This window comes from Camelus dromedarius, chromosome 14, assembly GCF_036321535.1.
Source record: "Camelus dromedarius isolate mCamDro1 chromosome 14, mCamDro1.pat, whole genome shotgun sequence".
Lineage (NCBI taxonomy): Eukaryota > Metazoa > Chordata > Mammalia > Artiodactyla > Camelidae > Camelus > Camelus dromedarius.
The window spans coordinates 13,656,635-13,675,329 of NC_087449.1; the positions used below are offsets into that span (position 1 = coordinate 13,656,635).

Below are 18,695 nucleotides of genomic sequence, written 5' to 3' on the forward strand. Positions count from 1 at the left end.
GGGCACTCCTGTTTCTCAACACCTGGTCAACCACTCTGGAAAGGTCAGCAAATGCTGTTCTGCATTTAAAGGGGAACCAGAAATTAAAGATATGTCTGCCACCCATGTGAAGTCTTTCTGCCCCTACTTATCATTTCTGACATCCTTATAATTAGCAAGTCTATTAACCAGACTTGTTCAAATCTCTTCCTATAACATATGATTACAACGGGATTCTGTGCATCTAACATTCAACAAAGATTTATTGAGTTCCAACATGGACTGGGTACAATTTTAGGTCCTGGAGATACCAGGATGGAGAAGTGATATTCCTGGGCTCCAGAAGGTACAGCCTAGTCAGGGAGACAAGCATGCAGTTAGATAACTACAGTACTGCGTGGTTAGAGGCATGCACAAGATCCGAAGAACATGTGTCTACGTGTGTATACATTTACCAAGGTACAGTCACTGTAAAACGTGTTTCCTCCTCTGTGACTGTCCTGTGGGTGAGGACTAGGCCCTTCCTCTCACTTCCTCCCCTGAGTCTAACACATAGAAGGCACTCAGCCAGTCTGTGCCTGACTGACTGATCCACGGCTGGCATAGGAGATTGTGGGGCCTGCTCTGCACAGAGGTGGTACCTGGGAAAACTTTAGAAAGTAGATGTTGGAGCTCGGTCTTAATGAGTGATTGGTTCCCTACCTGGTGGATAAAAGGAGAAAGGACACTCCTTGTTGGAGCAAGAGCAGTGTGTACGGAGGAGGCTGGGCTCAGGAGAGCTGTGTGTGTGGGGTGGGAGGTTGGAGAAGTAGGCCACGCAGACCCTGTCAGGCCTTGTGAGCCTTCCTACGGAGTCTGAACTTGATCCTTTAGGCAAAGGGAAGCCATCAGAGGCATGCAAGGAACATGAGCAGATCTGTAAATTAAAAACGCAATAATGCAGTTCAGTCAGTGGAGAGGTCCCAAATGTGCAATTAATTTCCAGAATATGCTTTCTTGTTTAAAAAAAATGATTTAACTGCATTTCAGTCTGCCAGCGTATCCTCAGACTCTGTGAGGGTCCCAGGAACACTCGTAGTCAGCTTCTAGCCATTAAAAGAGAGTATAATAAAAAAAAAGTTTCCTTTTCATTCTGAGCTACAACAACCATCAGGGTTAATTTTTTTCTACCAGAGGTAAAATGGTCTCCTGTTTGCCTCAGGTAATCCTATCTCAGAATAAGAATCACATTTTAGAACTGGAGAAGCCAACGATTACCTGCAGAATGGCTGTTCTTCAGACCCTTGATTAGCTGAGTCCCCCAATGTGGTTTCTTCCCCACTGTGGAGAAGGTAATTCAGCTAAATGAGTGGTCTAGCCGTGACATTTCTGCAAATAATTAAACACAACACTCCTTTTGGCCTGGTTTACTTTTTAAAGGCTAAATCCACTCTGATTCGCAAATCGTTGCAATTACATTGGTGCCATGCATGTTACGTAGCCTTGGGTACCCACTGCTGAGTCAGTGGTTGGTGGCAGCTCTTTTTAACTATCCAGAGGCATATTCTCATATTCATTTCAGAATAATAAGATGTTTAAATATTTATTTCTTTCCAATAACTGGATATGCCAAGGCTCTTCATTTTAATAAATTCTGTTCAAGCAATGTTGAATCACTGCTTAGAATATATTGGCACTGAACTTCCCTTACGGTTATGGTGTTCACATCAGAGACCCACATTTTAGCCCTAGCTCTGCCACTGACCCTCGACTGTCGGCCATTCACATGACCACTCATGAATTCCTTTTGGTAATTTTGAAGTTTTCCTTCTAGCTCTAAAATTCGGAGTATGCTTTCAGAGATCTGATTAGTACAAGAATGTAGAGATGAAATAGTTACAGAACTACAAGTTGTGGCAGGAGAAATGGATATTTGTATGTGTAGCTCTTCCTTTTCAGTAACTCCAAATGGTCAGAAACTCTGGAGGCAGGATTATTTTAGAAGAAATAGAAAATCTTTATATGGATATACTCATTTATTCAACAAATATTTATTGGAGACCTATTATACACCAGGCTGAGAATTCAATGACAAAAAAGAGAAAAAAAAAATCCCCAGCCTCCAAGAATTGATTGTCCCACAGGGAAGGCAGACAATTTTAGACAAAAAATAACAATAAACCAGAATACATATTATCATGGGATCCTGGCTATGAAGACAAAACCTATGGCTCAGATCTAATCAGGGCTACAAGTCCGGGAAGGCTTCCCTGGTGATACACTGTCTAAGCTGAGAATATCTTTGCCTGTGACTTTTATTTGGGAAACCATATTGAATAGTGCATGCCATGAAAATATTTATTTGTCCCAGGCCCAAACCAAGAGTTTAAAAGAGCTTGTGAAGAAGAATCTGAGTACATCTCATAAATGCCCTCACCCCCAAGTTCGTGTTGATCATCTGATCATAAATTTACTGACTCAAGAGGAAATTCTTCTTTTGAATCAGGTTCACCAGCTATGCGTAGTAATATTATTATTTAAGAAAGAATCATTCTTTGTCTTTCTATACCTATGATCCTTCACAGCTGCTCCAAGGCTATTAAATAGGTGTAGAGGAGGTTTGCAGAATGATTCACTGATCGATGATGGGCTTTAATGTTTCAGTCTTTTCTCGTCTTTAATCTCCCTTTATCCCCATATTCGCAGGACAGGAATTATACTGAGCTGCTGTTTGACCTTAGAGGTTATGGAAAGTCCCCTCTGTAACAGATGTCACGTTTCCAGGAGAGCTCTGATTGCAAATATTCTGTCTTGTGGCCAACACAATTATGTTCAAATTCATCATACCATGAGTTATGAGATTTGGTTTAGAAAATACAGTCACCATATGTTACAAAGACACGTGAATGGGGTAACAGGGTTAGCTCCCTTCATGACCCCAGGAGACCCTATGCCATGCCAAAGGAGACTCAGAAAGAGATTGAATATTTTGAATCTAAAATTTGAAGTTACTTTGATACCCAAGTTTACTAATTATTCATTAAATGTCACATGTATAATATATAAAGGACACACATATATATTAAAAGGGACTGATGATTGATGGAATTTTAGTTCAAAAGTTTTGTAACTTCTAAGGTAATAATAATATTTAACCTATTTTAGAGATGAGAAAGATCACAGAAATTGCCTCCTTTTTAGTGTCAGTGCCTTGATTTACTGTTCCCTGGCTTCATATTATTATTCAGCATTTGCTTTAATATTTAACCTTTCTTGCTTCTTTGTCTTTTCTCTCCAACTAGATCAAAGGTTCTTTGAGGGTAGGGACTGTGTTCTTCTTCCAGAATACCCAATTTTACAACTATTAAGCCTTCAATGAATATTTACTAAGGGCTATGAGTAGTTCAAAAACCCAGGAACAAATTAGCTACAGAACTACATAGTGTGATGATTAAAAATGTTTCAAATGATGATTCTCAAACTTTAATGTGCACAAGAATCATAAGGGAAGCCTATTAAAATGGTAGATTCTTAAGTCTCATTCCCAAAGAATCTTATTTTTTAAATCATTTCTTCTTCTTCCTCCCCATTGTTATTATTAGGAGTAATAGTAGTAAGCCAGATTTAGGAAAGATGAGACACACCAGGGCCTGGGACTGCACTGATATTTTGTGGGAAAACAAGTCAACAGGATGTCTCCATGAGAACAAGAAAATAAGAAGTTCCCTTGCAGGGGCCTGGGGTGGAGCATGGAACTGGGGTGTTTCCTGAGGGCAAACAATGCTGGTCTCAGAACACTGACCCTTGCATGAGCAGGACACTGCTCCGGCACATACATAATGCCTTCTGCAAAAGGGAGTCATTAAAGCTTCTGTGACGTTTGTTGGCCCCTTCACAAAGGGAACAGATGGAGACATAACAAAGTTATTTCCTGCAGCACTATGATAATAAATGCGATGCAAACCAGCCATCCAGAGCTCTTGATCTTTGAGATCTTGAGTCTCCTGGTCCATCTTTGATTCTCTGTCTGTGTGTTTCTTATGTTCTGCGGCACCCGTCCATAAGCAGGAACCTTTGTTGCACTGGACGCAACAATATATCTTGTAAAGGACTTGACATAGGTAAGGTAGCTCTGTCCTTCTACAGGGACCACCCCCTACCCCACAACCCACAGTACACACTGCCTTCTTCTTTCCTTCATTAAATACTTCCTGTGTGCCCACCAAGGGCCAAGTACTGGGACCTGGAGTTAAACTGGTCAACAAGATGTACAAAAACTTTGCTATCACAGCATTTAGATTCTGCTTAGGGGTAGGGCAGATAAGAGACAAGTAAACTTTAAGATTATTTCAGATTTTGTTAAGTATTATAAGGAAAATAAAACAGGCTGATATGATAGAGAATGACTGTTGAGAAAGGGGTTTTTCAAAGAGTGTGGTCCACAAGAAGGTGATGTGATGTGATGACCAGAAGGAACCAACCATGCAAAAGATCTTGGGCAGCAGCTTTCCAGGGAGAGGAACTAGCAAGTGCAAAGGCCCTGAGGCAGAACGAGTGTTCAAGGATCAGCAAGGAGGCCAGAATGCCTGAAACTTGAGGAGCCAGAATAAGCTCACCACCCAAAGTGACCTGGGCTTTGGCATAAAGGTATTTTGGGATTACTCTTGTGGGAAGCTGAGGAAATACTGGCTTTCAGAATTAAGGAAAGTTAACTATTTTACTAACTGTTATAAGAACACTTCTCCAGTTCAAAAACAACCACATTATTGGAACTCTTCCCCCCCCAAAAAATAGTTCATTTCATGATTCTTTTTGGTTGATGCTTTATGATAACAGAGTTTCATCATTGTTGGCATATTATATTTTGTAATACTTGAGCACAGAAAATAAGCTCACTCCGAATTTCTTTGAGATCTAAATTATTTATCATTCTTTGGATGCCTCATATTATAAAATAGGGTCTAATAAATTGTATATGAGAATGTATATACCTCTCTAAAAAAGAATACTCATGCCATAGTTTCAAAGTAAGTTATATGACGTATCTTTCTTTTCCAGTTTTGAATTATTTTTCAACTCTTGCACTGACTTGTCTTATCACTTCAACTGAACATCTACTAGTTAAGAGTGACAGTACCATTTCCTCTAAGCAATTTGATTTTGTCTAAATAACTGAGTGCTCAAGGAAGGAAAGAACCAAGGGCAAGCGTGTTAGTGGTCTGTGTAAAATCCATTCCTGGGGGCTACTACTCAAGTGAGGAGATAGCAGCTCTGTTTCAGACCCCACTGATTACTGCTCTTTCTTGAGCCATCTCAGAAGAGAACAGCCCAGGTGACAAGTGGGCCTTCTGTGATAAGGGCTCCTGTCCACTGGAAATGGGAATCAGGTCACAGTTTCATTCCACAGGGTCCACCAGATGGCAAATGACGATAACTACCCAGAGCAAATCCAGACCGGAAACAGAAGTGTGCTTCATGTCCCCTTATACCCTGCTGGGAGACTCGGGGTTTTTCTCCGAAAGTTGCTTGATTTTGTGTGTGTGTGTGCGTGTGTGTGTTAGTTTGGTTATACATTACACCGCAGTTCTAAAGGCAGAAGGTTCCCCAATCCATGAAAGCTGGCTTCTTTGCTTAGGTCTGGCAGATGTGGTTAGAAATCAAAGACTTCCAGAAATGAGGACCAGGAAATGGCAAGATGCAGAAATGCATAGCTGTAGTGACAGACTCGTAACAAGATGGAAACCAGTTGGAGAAACATTTGTGGGGGAAGGTTGGGGGAAAAGGTTTGTGAATGAAGAGAAAGAATCTACCTAAGAGAAAATGAAGTGATTTCATCATCACAAGAAACTCCAAGGAGCCTTCACTTACTTTGTCACACTGGAATTAGGATTTCCGCTCACACTGTTTGAGAAAGAGGAAGTAGGGACTACGACCATGGAAAGTAATATTTTAAGCTTTAACACGCATTGCTCATCACTGGCTTGACTTGCAGCATGCCTTTCAACAAAAGCACGCAGTGATTTAATCTGAACAGCAATTCCGTCTGCAGCCGTATGAGACAAGACTATCACTGCAGACAGGTGGTAGTTTGTGAAATTCAGGTGCTGGGGATTAAGACCGCCTGTTGAATTCAATCTCGGAGTTATGTTAATACCACTATGTAACTGAACATAAACACTACGTATTTATCAGACTTTGGGACCTCCAGCCACGGAGATGTGAACAGTTTCCTAAATGGTATCTGTAACTCTCTCCAGATTCAGTAAATCAATGGCAAATAGAAAGTCTGTAGGAATTCTGATTCAATATGCAGCGGCACACGGCTTGGTGGTCATCACATTCAGCACATCCTATAATTTTTCTAAGGCCTGATGTGAGAGTAGAGGAAAAAAAAAAGCAATCAGAGTATCATCTGGTGACATAATAAGAATAGAAAAGCTTTCATCTTTACCCTCCCCTGTGTTAACTGGAAAAAAAATCCTAGCAATATTCCAACAAATGATTTCTACCTCTGTCTAAGCAAGAATATAGGGCGATCCCAAGGAAACCTACTTAAACAGCAACTTTGGGAAATGACATAAACATTTCACACACGCACCTTCAGATAGCCACCGGGAATGAACTCTGCCCAATTTGCAGCCAGCTAAATAGTAGCAGTAAAGCGACTACATTCTAAGCAGAGGTTTACACTTCATTTAGTGGGACAACTGGAATAGTGCCTAGAGAGAAGGCACGGGTTGTAAGATTTGTATTTGTTCCTTTGCCTGGGGTACGGTAAACTTTGTTGGACACTTTGAGTATGGAATTTTGGAAGAGGCTGATTTTCTGCGAAAGAATTTCATTGGTATTAATTATCTGAGAAGAACTTCCTGGTCACATTTACAATTCTCTGCTACGAATCCCAAGGACTCCTGTGTGTATCTATCATTCACATAACACTTCACAGTTTACAAAACCCTTTAATACGTTTTACCGCAATTTCTCCTAGAGTTTCAACATTTCCTTCCTCAAAGGGGCTGTCCTTCGTTTTAATGAAATAAGGCTCTGATACAATGAAGTGGAACCCAATATATCCGTGTGAATAAACACTGCTTTGAAAAGGAACATGCGGGCGTCATATTTTGCCCTAGGCTATCAGTATTCTTAGCTGCTGACTGTCCAGCAGGAGAGCACAGGAAGGGAGGCATTCGGAGTGTCTTCCCAAAGGAGGATCAAAGCTTTCAGCAAATTTACCTTTTGACACCCCTATTAATCAAAGCTTCACAAGTGCTGGGTAGCCATTTCCACTAAACAACAGCCATGAAAATCCACCAGGTTCAATACATTCATCATACACACAAATAGCACATCTATCCACAGTCAGAAGCCAATGTCTCACCTCTTCTAGAACTTCAGCCCTTCTGGGTTGCTTGCACACGCAGATACAAAGTATGTAATCAATCTGACAACTTAAAGAGAAAAGCAAAGCTGTAATTGTGGAACTGATGGCCTGCTCTGCTTTTGATTTTAAGGATCTACCACCAGTCCTCATTCCCTTTTCTCTTGCCCTTTTTTGCTTCCCTGAATTCTTCCGAGTGCTGGCTCTGCCTTTTCAAAGAAACTTTCCTTGATTTTACTAGGTCCGAGATCTTTCTCACTTCTGTACTCCAACAGAACTGTTTATATCTAGCATTTCCCATACATTTATATCTATCTGTCTATCTGTCATCTATCTATCCATCCAACCATATTTCATGGTATATTGTTTTTTTTCCCCTTACAGGCATTCAGTGATCCCTAAAGGCTGGGTTCTGCCTTCAACTCTTTCATACTCTCCAAAATCCTTAGCATTATACATTGCACAAGTGAGAAGTATTCTGATTGCTACTTAAAAAAAGTGTGACTTTCCCATACATGGGAAGAGTCATCTTTTCACACAAAAGCAGCACCTGCTAAATATTACTTTGGTTCACAACCATAAAACCTAATAACACAAAAAGCAGAATACTTGAGTGGTTTCAAGAAATTCTCCAGCTTTATAGAGCATATACAGGGTGGAATTGTGTTTAAATTAAAAATATATATATACTAACAGCTTCAAAGAATGGGAAATACATTTAAACTGTATCAAAATATCTTTTCAGAATCAGGAAACTTGATTAGGATTCTCCCAGAGGCTTCACACACTGAAACCAGAGATTCATTATTTCTAAGGGAAGGAGGCTTAATTTCTTAAAAATTCATCTTTTTAATTATTAGCCAAGCCATGCAGCGACTTCCCGGAAGGCAGAGGAAAATAGGCCCTCAACGATGAGTTTCAAGCCAATGAAAGCTGAGTTTGTGCCTAAAGCCTTCCGCGCCTGCCTGGGTACCGCTCCCCAGGGCTGTGGGAATTTAGCCCAGAGCATCCGAAGCAGAGATCAGATTAAGAACCTGCGAGGCTGAGCAGCGGCCGCGGGCTGGCTGCTCCTCAGCCTCCGGTTCCCAGTCCGAGGTACGCCCGGACTGGTACCCGCGCCATTCCTGGTTCTCCTCCCACTAGGGCGCGACTTGGCCGCCAAACCCGAGGCTTCAGGAACCCAGCACACAGCGGTAGCTGCAGTTCTGGGGCCAAGGCGATTCTAGTTCCAGGGAAGGTTCCTATTATGAAAGTAGGATTTGGGGTCCACTCATCTCATCCCTATTCCCTGAAAACTTTGCATCCTTCTCCAAAAAGAAATTCATACCTAGTAGGAACTCTGCCATCCCACCCTCGCGGGTCCACTCCCCCTTCCAGCCTCCGAATGGCACCTACTCACGGCGCCTCCCAGCCCCGGGAAAGGGGGCAAGCTCAGGTGTGCGGGATCCCCAGGCTGGGTGGCGGGCGAGCTGGCGAGCGAGCTGTCACCTTGTGGTCCACCACGCCAAGGTATCCGTCCAGCGGCCGCGGTCCCGCGGGAGCCTCGGGACGCGGCGGGGGGCTGCTCTCCGCCGACCGCTGCGCGCTGCCGGTCGCCGCTGCCTGCTGCTGCTGCAGGGGCCTCTCCTTCTGGCCGCCGAAGCTGCTGTATACGAGCAACAAGCTGGTGCACATGGTGGTGAGCGCTAAACACACTGCCAGACCATGGCGCTGCGGGCGGGCGGGAGAGAGCAGAGGAGAGACGCTGAGCGCCGAACCGGGAGCAGCGCGCTCCGCGGGGACACTGGCGGGACGGTCGGACGGATGGGGGAGGTCCGGGGGCGGGGGAATGACCCGGGTCCTATCCCGGCCGCGTGCAGCCCGGGCAGAGGAAGCACCGTCCGCTCGCGTACATCAGGGGATGCTCCCCAGCGGCGCTGCTCTTGGCCGCCGCCGCCTCCCAGATCTCTCGGCAGAGGACAGGTGGTGCTCGGCGCCGGGCCACGCGAGGGAGAGCGCGCTGGCAGCGGGGACAGGGGTGGGCTCGCACCTTGGGGAGGGGACCCTCTGCCTCAGCTCGGCTGTTAGAACGTCTAGCCCTTGCCCCTTCTCCTTTCTGGACCCGTGGTGAGCCTCTACCTCAGCGATCCTTACAAGTTTTAAATCTGACAAGGAAACCAAGAAAGTCTGCAAAGGTCCCCCTGCCCACCCCTCTTAGTTTTTGCGAGGCTGTTGCTTTAGGGCACCCACATCCCGGAGCAAGGCGCCCACCACCCCACAGCTTCTCTAGTTCTCCGCTGTCCCCTCGGACCGCCCGCTGGAGAGCCAGGAGCCCAGCAACCCGAGTTCCTATTTGGGCTCTGGGAATCCGAGCCAGGCAGAACCGAGAAATCGGGAAGGAACGCGGAGCAGGTGGAAAGTTGTCCCTTTGTAACAGGCGACCTCGCAGCGCAGGGTTAGGCGCCCTAGAGCTCTCCCGAGGGCCCCGGGGACGCTGCGCCCCGGAGTCCCGCCTCTGCCCAGAGGAGTTGCAACAAATGACTCACCATCAGGGTCTTCATTTTGGGCACCTCTTTTGTGCGGAATCTTCAGGCACACGCGTCCGGAGCCACTTTTTCTTGGAGGGTTTCCATGGTGGGTGACTGGGCGGAGGCGGCTCTGATTTTCGCCCAGCTGCCAGCCGCAGCTGAGTGGGCAGGGGAGCCGCGGGACCCAAGGAGCGCCGCTGTTGCAGAGATTAGAGACAGAATTAAAACTGAACCGGACCCTCGTAGTCTCTCAGCGATCTACACAACTGCCGCCTGCCGCCGCCTGCTGGGTCCTAAAGACCTTTGCATCCACCCCCTTCCCGCCCCCAAATAATAATCTTCTCAGCTGAGTAGAATTTTTGGGACGAGAGAGTTAACCATGCCAGTATACCCACCTTTTGGTCCAAGGGCTTATTTATCTTTTATGAAGTCACCAAGTGAAAAGGAAGGAGAACCCGTTTGGATTCTGAACATGATATCCATTTGAAAATTTGCAAACTAGAATTTATGTTTTGTGATTTTTAGAAAAACAAGTCTACAGTCCAAATGTCAATGGCTCTATTTATAGCATTGGCGTTTACGATCAGAGCGTGGAGGAATTTGTCACGAAATAAATTTTAAAATAAATTATTTATTATTTCAGTTTTCCAATTGTAAGATTTCTGCTATTCTCCCCCCCTTTATTTTACTTTTTAAATCCAGTTATTCTCATGCAATCTTTATATCATAATTTTCATCTAAATTATTTCATGCATTACTTGTTTTAAATATTATAATTTATTTTTCTATCAAAACTTTGAGGTTCCTACTATTTGTCTAAACGATTTAAAAGTGTTAAGAACATTCAGCACATCATACCCACATGATGAACTGGACCTGTAGATTCTTCCTAATTTAAATGAAAGATTTCTGGCTGCTAAAATAAAACTGCTTACAGCTTATTTTGTAAGAATTCTCAGGCCTTTGGTGCTCTCCTAGTGTTGGTCTACTGCACTGACAGTACATAATTCCACATTCAGAACTTCAATGAAAATTAAAAACAATTATTCGGAGTGTTTTTGGAAATTCACATCAATAGCTTGTTTTAAAGGTGCTCTCCCCCACTCTTACCCCGTGCTGAATTACAAATGGCATTTGTTAAATGTCTAATTTAGGTAAAAACATATTTCTTGTGAAATTGCTCAGTGAGAATAGTCTTGTTAATGTATTACTTAACACCTAACCTGTAGCAGCGTAATGTTAAAGATTACATTAAGATGAAAATGATCAGCAGGCCAACTGAACCATAGACACAATAAGAGCTTTCTCAAGGCCAAAAAAGGCATTACAGTCCTCTTTTAATCTTCACTAATCCATTGCTGGACTGATGATACAACAGGAACTATTTTTAACTTATGAAGCATCCTTCTATATGCCGTATTGGGAAAGTTAAAATTAATCGGTGCAATAGTGCTTGGGAGAAAGCGAAAAACGTATGGGATTCGGCCTTTCAAGGAAAAACAGAAAATTCCAAACACTGTCCAACATTGTCAGCCTTGAAGCTATTTATTCAGTTTGTGCTTTAGGCATGAATAGTACCAGTTGTTAGGGCAGGAAAAGCAGCAGCCAAAGGACAATCTTATCGGGTCTTGGCAATTCTTTATTGGATGGTTGCACTTGACCCTCAAATTAAGGAAACAAAGGACCAACTTGATGCATCACTGCAAGCAGATTATCTGTGTTTCTCCAGGGCTCCTTTTGAGATGCTACTAGACGTAGCTTCTGCGTTTTTCAGAATCATTCCCCTTCCATCTAGTAAGTTGCCCAGTGACCAATAAAACACCTCTAATATATTTTGCCATGCCAAACAAAGCCATCGTATTTATGATTTAAGATCATGGCAGTACGTTGGACATCTGTTACGCAGTATGTCTGACCAAATTCATTAAGCTTATGCCTTTTTTCTCTCTCCTGGGATAGTAGTTAGTGAGTTCCTAGATCTACTTATGAAATGGCCAGGGTAGATTTAAAAAAATGTAATTCTGAAGTTGATTTGAATAATTTTAAGGTCTCTGCCTTTCAAATATTTGATTAGATTGATGTGATAGTTTTAGACACTCTGGACTGAGAGCCAAATGGACAAGGTGGAGAAGGGGAAGGGCAGCTAAAACAAGTAATAGAAGTTAAAATCCTTGTGCTGTTCACTTAATGATCACTTGCTATCTGGTGGTTCTATATGAGGGAATACAGAGAGGAATAAGACACAAATCCTCTTGTTTGAGTTCACAACCATGTGTGTATGTGTGTGTGTGTGTGTGTGTGTATGACAAGTCTGCAAGTGGGACAGGAGGGAAGGGGGCAAGGCACAACTAAAAGAATGATGCAGCAATTAGCACCAAGCTAGTGGAAGATTCAAATCCCTATGGACTCTGAGCTTCAATATACGTTCATTGAAATATAAGAGTATGGTAAATGGCTCCCACAGGTGCCATGGCAGTTTCAAGGCTGCCCATAAAAGGTCAAGGAGTGGGTGATGGTCCAGTTCCTGGGAATCCCAGCCCCTTCCCCAAAGTAGTTGGAATAATCCTCCCACTTGTTTGCATATGAATTTACCAAGCCCACAAAAACAAACAGTCCCTCACCTCCTTTGAGGTGGCCTGCACTGTCTGTGGAGTATGCGTCTCTCTGAATAAATCTACTTTCACTCAACTGTGGCTCACTCTCGAATTCTTTCCTGTGCGAAGCCAAGGACCCTCACTTGATGGAGTGCATCCCAGGGACTCACCTGGGACCTGGGACGTGGCTGTCCTCTTGCATCTCATTTTTCCTGCATCATAAGTTGGCAATAAAAGTCAGAGTATTAGAGATTTAGCATGTATTTGTCAAGTGCCTACTATGTTAAGCACTTACTATGCGTCAGGCATCAGAATACCTGGATCCCGTGCTGCCCTGAAGGAACGCAAAGTCTACTCTTTCCACGTAAGTGCTATGAACCTTTATATTACAAAGAATTAGGAATCTATCAAAGTACTTGGCTTGTTTTTCAGCTTCTGAGTGCTTCTTTATGTAAGACCTGAGGGGTTTGATATTTTAAGGGTAGCCACCTCGGTTTTCATAACTTTTTGTACACTTTTAAGTTAATAATTTGAAGAACCAGAAAGAGCAGAAAATAAGCAGCATTCATAGACACTCGATTGACTTGGAAACAAGTAGACAAGTCAATAAAGCTTTTTTAGTTCATCCACCTTGTCCAGTTCAATACAAGGTGAGTAGGGAAATCACAATTTGCTTCTCAAAATCCAGGCAGCTGAGATGGACTTCTCACCACTTAAAATTTTGCCACATATCTGCCTCTGGTGCCATCACATCCAAATAGACTCGGATTTGGGCGGGGGGAGGGACAGAAAGAAAGAAAAAGAAAGAGAAGGAAAGTAAAAGAAATTGAGTGTTCCGCAATGTAGGTTATGTGATAAGCATAAGATGAGGATTTATGAGACCAGGCATGTCACAGGGCAAGGAGGGAAGAGGTGGTGCTCCTGCCCGGGAGGGAGGCCAGCCTGTGCCAGTGGATACAGAGGTACCAGCGAGCTACAAGGATACGGGAAGACAAACTGCTGGAAACCAGTGAGCCCTGCCCGTGACTCCTAAGTGACCTCTCAAATCAGAAACAAATGTGTCAAACATTTCCAAAAGGGATAGAAGGCAGAAAGCAACATAATGTAAACTGCATTGGAGATGTGACTGCTTTCCCCTTTATGATCTTAAAGAAAAAAGTTCTGCTGAATGCTACAAAAGCAAAAAGCTTCATAGTGGCAAAAAGTCCCAGAACAAAGGTGATACTTTTCAACTTGCATTCCTCAGTTTAGTCAACTCACTTCACTTCACAGGCCGTGGAGAACAAGTCTGTGGAGTCAGGCGGCCGGGACCCAGATTCTGACTTGACCACCTCCCAGCTCTGTGAACTCGGTAAGCTATTTGGCTGTGCCTTAGTGTCCTTATCTGTAAAAATAGCAACCGTAAGAGCGCTGTTGTGAAGGTTAAATGAGATACTACAAGTGAAAAGTGTCAAGAAGAGTACTAACAGGTTGTTAACCATTATTAATGGTGTTTTACAATTATGATTGAAAAACTAAGTTTGACAGTGAAAGACTAGGATTTGACCTGTGTGACCAAGAGTTGCGTGATCTTGAGCAAAGGACTTTAAAAATATTTAAACAGATGCTTAACTTACTGTGTAATGGATATAACAAAGCCTATCCCCAAATTTTGGAGGGCTTATTAAAATGTTGTGTATGTGACTGTTTGTAAACTAGGAAGCTGTGCGTGAGCTAAGATGATGGGAACTCATTCATTCATCTAACAGATATCAACTGAGCATCTACTGTGTGCCAGCACTAGCCAGTTCTAGCCATGGGGACGTGACGGAGACACGCGAGAAATCTGCCCCATGAGGCTTATATTCAAGCTAGGGCAATAAACCAATCTAATAGAATGTCAGGCACTAGGAAGAAAGGGAGGGTAAAAGAAGCAGTTAGAGATCGGGGTGGGGTGTGGTACTGTGTTAGCTAGGATAGTGACATTTGAGGAGAGATTTGAATAGAGTGAGGGAGTGAGCCACGAGACTTTCTGGGAAAGGGCATTTCAGGCAAAGGAAATAGCATGTGCAAAGGCCATGAGGTAAGAGCTTGACTGACATACTGAAGAGACAGCAAGGAGGTGGGTGGGTCTGGAGTGGAAGGAATGAGAGGGAAAGTAGTTGGGGAGGAGGGCAGAGAGCCAGTCCAGGGCCAGATTGTACAGGGCCTCACAGACCACAAAAAGGACAGTGTGAAGGAAACCCACTGGAGGGTTTAGAGCAGGGGAGGACCATGGAGCCTTAATGCTTTGGAAAGATCACCTGGCTGCTGTGCTGAGAGTAGCTCTAGGGGAGCAAGAGAGGAAGGATGGAGACCACTTAGGAAGCTCTAGGTGCGAGGAGGTCGTGGGTCTTTTAGGAGAAGGGACTGGTTTCAGGATTTGCTGGTATTGGTTATGAGACATGAGAAAAAGAAAGGAGGCAGCAAATACAAGGCTTTAGGGCTGGGCAGCGGGGAGATTGAAGGTGCTATTTCCAAGATGCAGAATGCCACAGGAAAAGCAGGTTTGGAGGGGGCTAGATTGGAGAAGTTAGACTTAAATGGCCTCAGTATGCAATGTCACAAGCCGCTGGAATTCAGGCATGATGTTGGGCTTAGAGACACAAAGAGGGCTTCACAGTTCAGAAAAGGATGAGGTCACCTAGGACTGAGCCAGGACACAGAAGAAAAGGGGTCACAGGCCTGAGCCCTGGGAACTCCAAATTTCAGATGCCAAGAACAAGAGGCATTATTCCAGTACTGTTAATGCTGAACAACAATAAATGACTCTCTGAACTCGATTTGATTTCGGTGGCTGATTATTTTCCTTTTGAATGGATTTTCCATTCCAAGTCAGTTAGTCATTTATGTCCTCAAAGCACTTCTCAAATTCTGTTATTGTACCAAGCATATTCATTTATGTATTTATTGTTCATCCTTCCTTCTAGATCATAAATTTTCTAGAACTGGAGCTATGTCCTGTAACTGTTTCTATCCTACAAAGCCAGACCATACAGAGGGTAATAATAGTAATCACTAACACTTATCTGGCTCCTATTTGCCAGCACTAGTCTAGAGTTTTACATCCATTTGCTCCCACAATACCCCCGTGAGGTAGGTAATGTCACCATCCCCATCTCACAAATGAGTGAATTGAGGCACTGAGACTCATTTGTCCAGAGATACCCAGACTTTGGTAAGTGGTGGCATTAGGCTAAATAAATATTTGTTAAAACAAGTAAATATTTGTCAAAGAATGAATGAATAGCAGCTTTATGAGAGTTCCCATAACCCACTTCTTCTACTGAACTCTAAATTGGTCTGATTCATAAGAACATAGTTTACGCCCGGTCTGTAGGTAGTATAACCAAAGGCAGTTCCTTGTTTTGTGATGTGCATTTCTCCTACTTTTATTTTTTCAAGGTATATTTTACATACAGTAAAATACACAAAATGAGGTGCACAGTTTGATGAGTTTTGACAAAACTCTATACCTTTTCCCTACCTGCACTATCAAGCTATGGATCATTTCCATCATCCCAGACAGTCCCTTTGTGCTTTCTTCCAGTCACACTAACCCTCCCCCCATAAGCAAACAGGCAAACATTGTTCTGATCACTACAGGCCAGCTTTGCCTATTCCAGGATTGAATATAGATGAAAATGTACAGCATATGCCTTTTAGTCTGACCTCTTTCACTTAGCATACTATTTTGAGGTTTATCCACGCTGTTGGGTGTTTTAAGCGTTTGTTCCCTTTTATTGCTGAATACTATTATGTGAAAACGGCACAATTGTTTTTATCCATCTTCCTGTTAATGCACATTTGGGTTGTTTCCAGTTTGGGGCTCTTATGAATAAAATTACTAAGACTGTTCTTGTCTTTTGATAGATGGATGGTTTAATTTTTCTCACATGAAAACCTAAGAGTGGAATGGTTGGGTCATGGGACAGATGTCTGGTGAATTTTGAAAGAAATTGTTCAACTGTTTTCCAAAGTGGTTTGTCCGTTTTTTTTATTCCCCCCAAATGAGAGTTCCAGTTGTCCCACATCCTGTCAGCACCCAGTGTGGTCAGTGCTTTTAAATGTCTCTTTGCTTTTGTACAGTTTTCAAGATAAAATTAGAAATCTTTGCTTAGCATCCTGGGTCCTTCCTAACTACGCAGCCGCCATTCCCTGTGACTCTCATCTCCTGACTCTACACAGGAATCCTTTGAATTAGCCATGAAAACCGTACTTTGAATTGACAGCATTTATGGTCAGTCAGATGAGTCTTTCAACAAGCCCGTTTCTGTCCTGGTCCCTCACATCTCAGCCTGGGCCTGGTCCCCAGCAGCCCCTACTTTCTGAACCTGCAGTCGGTCAGCGAGTCCCCTCCTTAATGTTTCCACAGCTCAGCTTAAAGCACAGCCTTGGAATCACACCGAACAAGGTTAGGCCCAACCTTTGACACTAACTCTCCTGTGTCCCAGCGAGAGCCACTAACTGCCCTTCTCAGTTCCCTCATTTGTATCAGGCAGGTGGTAAAACCTTTTGAGCAGAGTAGTTGTATAGACAAAATGTACCAACTCATGTGAAGTGTTCATCACCATTCTGCTTATCAGACAACAGGCATGTTTTCATAGGGAGCTGCCTGTTTGGTTTAAAGGGAGGAACATTCATTCTCAAATGCTGATTGAGCTTACAATAAAAGGAACAGTTAATAACAGTGCTAATTGTAGGCAGTGGCTTTTTAAATTGGTAATGGTGTCATCTCCGTTTTACCAATGGAAATGGAAACATAGCGATGGGAGGCCATTTGCTCAAGGTCATGTGTCTAAAGGGACAGAACCAAGATGTGACCAGGTCTGTCTGACTGCAGAGCCTTCCCTCCCAGTCTCCGTACTCCACACTCCACTGTTTTCTAAATGCTCTGACTCTAAGCCAAGCCCCCCTCTAGATGCTGGCAACACAAAGAGGAGACAAACTCAGCCCTCACTGCAGAGGACAGACCCACGAGCAGGCGATCATACCTCAATATGCTAAGTTGAGTTAAAAATGGAGAATTAGAGGGGTCACAAAAGAGCGACATACGGCTATGTGAGCATGTTTCAGGTATGATTTCTGGCAAAAGGGAAATGTTCTCTGTTGGTTTTAAAGATCACTAGAAACAGATCAGGAGAAGGCCAGTGTCCCTTGGCAGAGAGGACAACATAACACAGTCATGGAAGCATGGAACCTCATGGCAGTTGCTGGAAACAGAGAAGGAGTTTGTGGGTGATGTAGGGAGTTATCAGAACCAAGCTGGTTCTGTACAGTTGTGCAGGTTGTGCAGTGTGCAAGGATGCATATCTAAGTGGGTATCACAATCATAATTGCTGCAGGTTTGTGTATATATTTTGTCAATTTCCTTGAAAATGACCATGAATAAGTATCTTGCTCTGCACGTTTCAGAATATTATAACAATTTTCCATTGGTTAGAAGTCTTGTAAGTATGGGAAGCCTTTTAAAATTTGCACAAAAGTGCTGTTTGGGCTGGGAGTGCTGTGGTCACAATAACTTTCTAGGTGAATGTCTCTGGAGAACGTGAGAGGGATGGCTTTGTAGGGGGAAGGACTGGAGCCAGAGAGAACAGCCAGGAGTCTGCTGTGGAAATCTAAGTGACAGATAAAGGCTTCGGCCAGGACAGTGTTGGTTGGCATGGACTCAAGAAATTCTTATGCAGGTATTATGCTGCAATGGTTAAGGTGGATCAAATCCTAACTATGCAGAAGAGGGTTTATAAATACAAAGCAGTGCCTCTTCCATGCAAAATAGTATGTGTAATTCTGGCCACCTTTCAAAATGGTGTAGAAAAATAATAAAAAGTGGCTTACACGATGTTTTAGTTTGGGTTCTCTCAGAAGCATATGCAGGGGTAAAGATCCACGTGCAAGTATCTGCTTGTCAGGTGAAGGAAACCCTTTTGGGGATGGGGGTGTGTAGGGAAGCAGTAGAGGGAGGGAAGACAGCCAAGAAATGGTGCATAATCAGGCAAGTTACTACTGTAGACAACTGGGGCTCAGTTCTGCTGGAGAAATTCTGGCAGCCACTGTAGACGGCAGGCCTTGGTTGTTCCACTGAGGGCCGAGGGAGTAGTGTCTCATTTGTTTGGTTGAGGGTTGCTCTGGGCACGGGGCGACGGGCCTGGATTCTTTGGCCCATACTCCCTGCCTCACAGGTGGCAAAGCCAGCAGGCTCCCAAGGCTGGAAAAATCCCTCAGGCAGAGAGGGGCAGG

General features: G+C 43.6%; 1 protein-coding gene across 3 annotated transcripts in view; it reads right to left on the reverse strand.

Moving 5' to 3' along the window:
- Nucleotides 1-10,138, reverse strand: part of ST6GALNAC5 (ST6 N-acetylgalactosaminide alpha-2,6-sialyltransferase 5) — a 141,911-nt gene extending 131,773 nt beyond the window's left edge. Inside the window, exons 1-2 of one of the 3 annotated variants that reach the window (XM_031465412.2) lie at nt 9,862-10,138; nt 8,825-9,046 (exon numbers count right to left, since the gene is read on the reverse strand). In XM_031465412.2, coding sequence (XP_031321272.2) covers nt 8,825-9,046; nt 9,862-9,876 — 237 coding nt within the window. In that variant the 5' untranslated portion in view covers nt 9,877-10,138. Of the gene's footprint in view, nt 1-7,336; nt 7,407-8,824; nt 9,047-9,861 lie in introns of those variants that run through there. The other 2 variants (XM_064493439.1, XM_064493437.1) reach the window with 2 other exon arrangements.
- Nucleotides 10,139-18,695: the final 8,557 nt, after the last annotated feature.